Genomic DNA, 7,711 nt, shown 5'->3' on the forward strand with positions numbered 1-7,711 from the left:
AGTTAATAAATGAATAATGCACAATGTCAAAACGGGCTATTAAAATGAATTCCAGCGGCATTATGAAATTGGAAAATGTGGAATAACGGGCTCCTAAAAACTAATTACGTTTTTTATGAAATATATGATTTATAATATCTAGAAGGAAATTTCCCGCTTAAATTTTTATCCAAATGAGTACGACTTGCTGCCGTATTTATTTAGGGTTAACATATACTACTTGTGGCCATTGTTTTTCTATTTGTTTATTACTCTCATGTCCAGACCAAAATCGATATGTCTAGATCATATCAACCAGGTCATGTTAAAATCAGAATCAGTTTGTCCATATCATGTCCAGACCAAAACTGGTATGTCCATATCATATCATCCAAGTCACGTCAAAATCAGAACTAGTATGTCTAGATCATATTTTTACTCAATTGGTTTAAATGACGTGCAGTCTCAATTTTTATAGTTGTTTTTTTTCCTTTTAGCTATTTTAGACTTCATTGTATTCGACTTATTTTGTCTTAATTTATCTTATCTTATCTTATTTTGAACTTAACTGAATTTATTTTAACATATTTTATCTGGAAAAAATTTGTGTCTAAAATAAACATAGGCTCTGTTTTATTCGAATTATTTTGTCTGAATTTATCTTAACTCTGACCTTATTTTATCTTAATTGAAAAAACTTGTTTGTCTGAAATAAAAAAAAAAATTATCTAAAAATGAGTGAAAAAAACTTATTACTTATTTTAAATTATCTTACTTGAACTTATCTGAACCTATTGTCTGGAATAAGTTAAAATAAGTTGAAAAGAACATACCCTTATTTGTCTGTGAAATTTTTTGTCAAAAAAAAATATTTTCACAGAACTTATCTGAACCTATTTTGTCTAAAATAAGTCAAAGTAAGTCGAACATAACATATGCTTAGTATGAAGTATAGATAATTAATATTGATGAAGGTTATTGTATACTTCACGTGTCATTGAAGACCCCATATATAATCTGCACGGAGTTCGGGCCAGACCCATATATCACTAAAAGCTTCAACACCATTTGAGCACCTCTCTTAAGCATCTCGGAAACCTTCGACCTTAATTGTACGTACTTAGAGAGATATTTTCCTCTTAAATTTTAATCTAAACAATACGAAAATTTATTTTATAGTCGTGAATATGGGCTTGTTATTATTATAATTAAAAGAAATGAAAAATAAGTTACGCCAAGAGATATTAATGAAAAACAAGTTACGCCAAAACCTTGAACCCTAAAACCCTAAACCTGAATTTAACTGAACTTATTGGAATTGATTAAACTTGAATACTTGATTGATTCTAATTGAACTAATTAGACCTAGTCATACATGCTTGCAAGAGAGAAAACTATAGAGTTAGAGTGAACTTGTTAACTTGGTTGAAATTTATTGAAACCTATTGACATGATAGAGCCTATTTCAATTTTTTTTTTAATTTATTATTGAAGCATTACTACAAACCTTCACCCATGCCACAAGTTATGCTACATATATAGGAGCTATCATGCATAAAATTTTTTAAAGAAAGCTTATAAATATTCAAATGGCCCACTTGTTTACTCTGTAAAAAAAATTCCCTATTAAACCTCTTAATAGTTTCTCTCCTACCTACATGAGTTATATTCTATTGAAATTCATGTGACAATTGTACTTTTGTTGGACTGTCTTAGATTATAAAAGATACTAACATTCAAGGACAGAGGGAGTAAATTATATTTAATTGGACAAGTCAATGTTACTTGGCAAGTCAACTATGTCGATGTTACTTTATTATACACACTTAATTAATTACTTCTATATCACTATTATATATTATAAAATTGTATTTTAATCGATTATAATTACACAAACCTAAGTAATATATAAATAATTTAATACAGTACAATGATAAACATTTAATACTCTTCAATACTGGTTATTAAACTAATCATAGTTGTTAACTCGATTACAAATTTCCATGGTTATAATCGGACCCAATTTGGAAATATACCCATTAGTTTTCAAAATCAACCAAAATCAACCAGTTAGTCAAATGGACCCATTTCAACCTGACCTAGCTTAATACATATCTGTTCTACCCGATACAAAACCGAGCGATCAACCCAAGACAAAACCGAGCGATCAACCCGATATGAAAATAAAGAGTTGTTGTACAAGTAAAAATAAAGTTTGTAGGCTTTACAAAGATTAAAAAATCTCGCGGTTGAGATGTTTCGAAGGGGCGACCTCTTCGACACCATGGGAAGACCTCAAAAGCAGGCGAGCAAACACAACAATGGTGAGAAAAACTCAGCGAATGTGACAGTGACAAAGCCGATTACTCGTGAACATACCAAAGGATCCCCTAGCATTCCATTAGAGGACCTTGACACCATCTCTGAAAAATCAATGACAAACCCAGAAATTGAAGCTTTGATGGAAGCCCAAATTCTGTCTCCAACAACAACTCTGAGAGATTTGCAGCATCAATCTCAGGTGCGAACTGAGTTCAATGCTTGGATTAATGGATTGAGTGCTGGTAAGACCCTTTCCTCTCATTGTTCAATCACAAAATGGCAGGAATGGGGGTTTGTTTGAAAATAGGGCATCTATGATCAATAATGGAACGAACTTGACTGAAACCAATGTGAATGAAATCTCGCATAAACCTGGCTTGATTAAGATTGACGATGATGATATTGTGGATAAAATTGCATTTTGGAAATCATCGATTGTTTGCTATATTTTAGGTGCTAATCCCCCCCAAAATGTGATGGCTGGTTTTGTGAATCGAATTTAGGGAAAATAAGGTGGCAATGGTTGGGAAGGGAGTTTTCTTGATCCGTTATACTACAATGGAGAACTGCCAGAAGGTGTTGAAGGGTAGTGCTCAGTTTTTTGATTCAGAGCCTGTGATTGTTAAACCATGGACCCCTAATAACAATTTACCAAAGACCCTGTGAAACTGATTCCTATCTGGATCAAACTTCATGGTTTGGATGTTAAGTATTGGGGTGGAAAAAGCCTGAACAAAATTGCTGGTGTGGTTGGTAATGTGAACAAAGTTGACCAGGCAACCCAACATAGAGACAAACTGATGTTTGCCAAGGTGTTGGTTGAGGTGAGCATTGATCAACAATTCCCAGAAGTGATTCAATTTCTTGATGAAAAAGGAAAGGTGGTGGATCAGAAGGTGGAGTATTATTGGATTCCCATCTCCTGCTCCCTTTGCAAAGGAATGGGACACACACAGGAGAAATGTCATAGAAGGACCAACAAAGGGAGGAAGCAATGGGTTCCTAAAGTGGTTCAACCTGTAACTTCTTTGGTTCCCAGTTCTGTTCCTGCAGTCAAAGAGTCAACCATTGCTCCAGAAGTTGATGCAGAGGGTTTTGTTCTTGCTATTGGATTCAGTAGACACAGGTGCAGCCAGTTGGAACCAGTACACACTGGAAACTCATTCATGGTGCTACATTCTGATGATGACAATGAAGAAGAATTGCAGTGCATGGAATATGTTGGAGGTTCATTGGGGCAGGGGGTGACATCCCCTTCTCCCAATGGATAGCTTAATCTGCTGGAATGTTAGAGGGCTGAATAGAAGAGATAAACAAGGGGAGGTGAGGAGGCTTCTCATCACATCAAGTTGTTCAGCCTTCTTGAAACTAGGGTGAAAGCCCCTAGAATGGGTGATATGTACCTCAATGTTTTCCCTAGCTGGTGTTTTTCTACCAATCTCAGCTGCCATCAAAATGGTAGAATAGTTATTGCATGGGACCCTGATGTATTTGTGGTTGATATTGTGTTGATGCATGCTCATTTCATCCATTGTTTTGTTACTCCTAGAGGCACTGGTACTGGTTTCCATTGCACCTTCATACATGTTCTACATGATAGAACCACCAGAGAACCTCTATGGGATTCTCTTAAAGCCATTGCTGATAAGTGCAAAGAGGCTTGGATTATTATGGGGGATTTCAATGCCCTCATGGATCTTGAGGATAGACTTGGCTCCACTATTAGAACATCTGAAATCCAGCCTATGAGAAGCTGTATGAACTACTGCCAGTTGACTGAAGTAAAAACAGTAGGGAGGTTCTATACTTGGAACAATAAGCAAGATGGTGCAGATAGAGTGTTTTCCAGAATTGACAGAGTTCTGGCTAACACTAAGTGGGGAGATATGTTTGATTCAGCTGAAGCAAACTACCTGACTGAAGGTGACTTTGACCATTTCCCTATGGTTCTCACTTGTTGCCAAAAGCCTCCACAGAAAAGGCCTTTTAGATTCTTCAATATGTGGACCTCCTTTCCTAGGTTCAATACCATTGTGGATAGAAATTGGGGGAAGTATGTCTATGGATGCCCTATGTTTAGAGTGTTACAAAAGTTAAAATGGATTAAGGCTGATCTTAAGGATCTTAACAGGGAGGGTTACAGTGATGTTGAAACTGAACACTACAGGTGCCATAAGTTATTGATTGATACTCAAAACCAACTCCATGCTAACCCTGGGAACCATGACCTTGCTGCAGAAGAGAAAACTGTTGCTTCTGAATATAGGAAAGCTAAGGATAACTACTTGTCCTACTTGAAACAAACTGCTAAGGTTCACTGGCTTCAGAATGGATATGAAAACACCAAAGCTTTTCACCAAAGCATTACACAGAGGAGGAAACACAATAGAATCCACTCCATTCATGACAGGTCTGGTAAGTGGATACAAACTGATAGTGGAGTCCAAGATGCTTTTGTTCAATTCTACATGTCTCTTTTTTGCTCCAACATTGAGCATAAGACCTCTATTCTAAGTTCCATCATGGATAGAGGGCCTAGATTGCTTGATGATCACAGGAACAAATTGGAATGTTCCTTCACAGTAGAGGATATTAAGAGAGTTTTAGATGATATTCCTAGCTCCAAAGCACCTGGGATGGATGGGTTTAACAGCCATTTCTTCAAAGAAGCTTGGGGTACCATAAAAGATGATGTTCACAAGGCCATCACAGATTTTTTTACTACTGGCAAAATCCTAAGGGAAGTGAATGTCACCTCCATCACTCTTGTCCCTAAGGTCAAAGTTCCCTCTTCAGTGGGTGATTTTAGACCAATTGCTTGTTGTTCTACTATTTATAAAATGCATTTCCAAGCTGATGTGTGAGAGACTGAACTCTGTGCTTCCAGATATCATCTCCCAAAACCAGGGTGCTTTTGTGGCTGGTAGGTCTATTCTGCATAATGTCCTAGTTTGTCAGGATATTGTGAAAATGTACAGGAAAAGTCAGCACGTTCCTTGCTGTTTTATGAAACTAGACTTGTAAAAAGCCTATGACACTGTTGAGTGGAGTTTCTTGGAAGAATTCATGACCAACTTGGGCTTTCCTATTCACTTCATTAACTTAGTCATGACCTGTCTTACCACTACTCAGTACTCATTTCTGATAAATGGTGCTCCTACAGAGCTGATTCAACCAACTAGAGGTTTGAGACAGGGTGACCCTCTCTCCGCTCTTCTTTTCACTCTCTATACGGAGTACTTTTCTAGAACTATGAAAACTGTGGGGGAACATCCACATTTTAGGTTTCATTCTAGATGCAAATTACTGTCCTTGAACCACCTGTGCTTTGCTGATGATCTACTTATATTCTGCAGAGGTGATCCAAATGTTGTTTCTGTTATGTTGGAGGGGTTTAAGTTGTTCTCTAGCACTACTGGCTTGCAAGTTAATGCTTCTAAATCCTCTATCTACTGTTGTGGTATCAGTTAGGAACATAGAGAAACAATCAGTCAGATTTCTGGTTTTAAGTTTGGCACCCTCCCCTTCAAATATCTGGGGGTTCCTATTAGCACTAGAAAGCTCAAAAGTTGTGACTGTGAAGCTCTTGTAGAGAAAATGACTTTGAGAATTAAAATATGGAGCTCTAGGCATATCTCTTTTGCAGGCAGAATTGAGCTCATTAATTCAGTACCGATGAGCATCTGTGTTTATTGGGCACAAATGTTTATTTTCCCTAAAGCTGTGCTGAAAAGGATAAATGCCATTTGCAGATCCTACCTTTGTCATGGTTCTTATGATGATGGTAGACCTGGTGCAGTGGCATGGGATAAGCTTTGCTGGCCTAAATCTCATGGTGGGCTAGGTTTCAAAAACCTTCTGTGGAATCAAGCTGCAGTGGGCAAGCTGGCATGGGCTGTGGCTACAAAAAAAAGATAATTTATGGGTTAGATGGGTGCATGCAGTGTATATTAAGAGAAAAGTGTGGGCCGAGTTCACACCCTCCTCTACTGCAAGTTGGGTGGTGAAGTACATCTACCAAGTTAAACACTGGTGCAATTTGAGATTCTCTACTCAATGGCTCTCCTCTCCTGGTTACTCAATTAAGGGAATGTACACCAAACTCATTGAGGGAGGAGATAAAGTCAACTGGTCCACTTACATCTGGAATAGACTCACCATTCCTAAGCATAGATTCATTCTATGGCTAGCTATACATGACAAACTGAAAACTAAGACTAGACTGCATCAGTTTGGTATTGGGATTGATAACTTGTGTGTTATCTGTGGCAATGCCCCTGAGACCAGGGATCACCTGTTCTTTGATTGCTTCTTTAGTACCAACTGCAAGGAAATGATCTCTTCCTGGTTGAGAATTCAAGGCAGCTCTCTTCGTCTTATTTCTTTCCTCAGGAAAGTCCAAAGATGTCTAAGGGTGATTTCAGAAGAAGAGTGGCATATACTATGATAGCTAGTCTAGTCTATCACATCTGGAAGGCAAGAAATGCAAGTGTTTGGTTGCAGCAGGTTCCCACTGTTGCTCAGGTGGCTTTGAGGATCCAAATTGGTGTGAAATACATGATCCAGAACATCATTAGTGCTAAAGTTAGTACCAGAGATAGAGATTGGTTTTTCTCTTTGTAATTATTGTTGGGGTTGTTTTTAGCTAGGTGTTCTTAGCTTTTGGGTCAAAAGTTGGCTGCTACCTCCTTTTGCTAGTTTGTATTGAAGTAATTAATAAAATCCCTTTCTTGCTTGCCAAAAAAATAAAAAATAAAAAATAAAGTTCGTATATCAAAGCAAACAATTCAGGAACAAACTCTAAAGTCTTAATTTGAGGAACAAACTCTAATCAATCCTTTATTATTAACCACCCATATGGCCATATTCATCTTCAAGCTTACTTAATGTTAAGAGTTCGGTTTTCTTTTCTCATTGGGTTTGCAAAAAATTCATTTCATCTCTTACAACATTTTAAAGCCGGGTTTCTCCGACGCTACGTTGCTTCGCCCACCAAAACCCACGCCAAACTCCACCACCACTGCCCTCCACTGCCGTCGCCTGAGTTTCTCGCCGACGTGTCCCTCCTCTCTCTCGCTGCTGGTTCCGCTGTTATCTTCTCTCATCTAGAAAACTCTAAAAGACCAAATATTTCCATAAAATTCTTTCAAATTCTCTGATAAATTCCTATCATCAATGTCAACTCGTCGTCGTCCCTTTCTCTTAGTCATTTTTCTCAGCAATAGTGGTTAATTTTCTCCTCAATTTTATTATTTTCTCAAATCCCCTTGTTTTGAGCTTCAAAAATTATGATTTATCAAAAAAAATTAGGGTTTTGTTTAGTTGATCCGATTAATTTGATTTTCTGGTTTCTATGTTATGAAACCCTAATTAGTCACAGGTTATCTAATTATGTGAGTATTTCCAAGTT

The 7,711-nt window shown here is 37.3% G+C and overlaps 1 protein-coding gene across 1 annotated transcript; it reads left to right on the forward strand.

Annotated features, from left to right (window-relative positions):
- Positions 1-3,689: 3,689 nt before the first annotated feature.
- On the forward strand, positions 3,690-6,924 carry LOC110804958 (uncharacterized). Its single transcript, XM_056841864.1, has 6 exons — positions 3,690-5,100; positions 5,189-5,284; positions 5,465-5,537; positions 5,658-5,727; positions 5,773-6,189; positions 6,619-6,924. Exons 1-6 carry the CDS (start codon positions 3,690-3,692, stop codon positions 6,922-6,924), a joined length of 2,373 nt encoding a protein of 790 aa, XP_056697842.1.
- The last annotated feature ends 787 nt before the right edge of the window (positions 6,925-7,711 follow it).

The sequence above is a fragment of the Spinacia oleracea genome, chromosome 4 (genome assembly GCF_020520425.1).
Source record: "Spinacia oleracea cultivar Varoflay chromosome 4, BTI_SOV_V1, whole genome shotgun sequence".
Lineage (NCBI taxonomy): Eukaryota > Viridiplantae > Streptophyta > Magnoliopsida > Caryophyllales > Amaranthaceae > Spinacia > Spinacia oleracea.

Bases quoted from the DNA above. Each gene is read 5' to 3' on its own strand.
- LOC110804958 (XM_056841864.1), top strand. From the start codon at position 3,690: ATGGGTGATATGTACCTCAATGTTTTCCCTAGCTGGTGTTTTTCTACC. The intron at 5,285-5,464 runs GTCAGCACGTTC...GTGCTCCTACAG, and splicing joins TGTGAAAATGTACAGGAAAA to AGCTGATTCAACCAACTAGA. The intron at 5,728-5,772 runs GTTAATGCTTCT...GGTATCAGTTAG, and splicing joins CTAGCACTACTGGCTTGCAA to GAACATAGAGAAACAATCAG.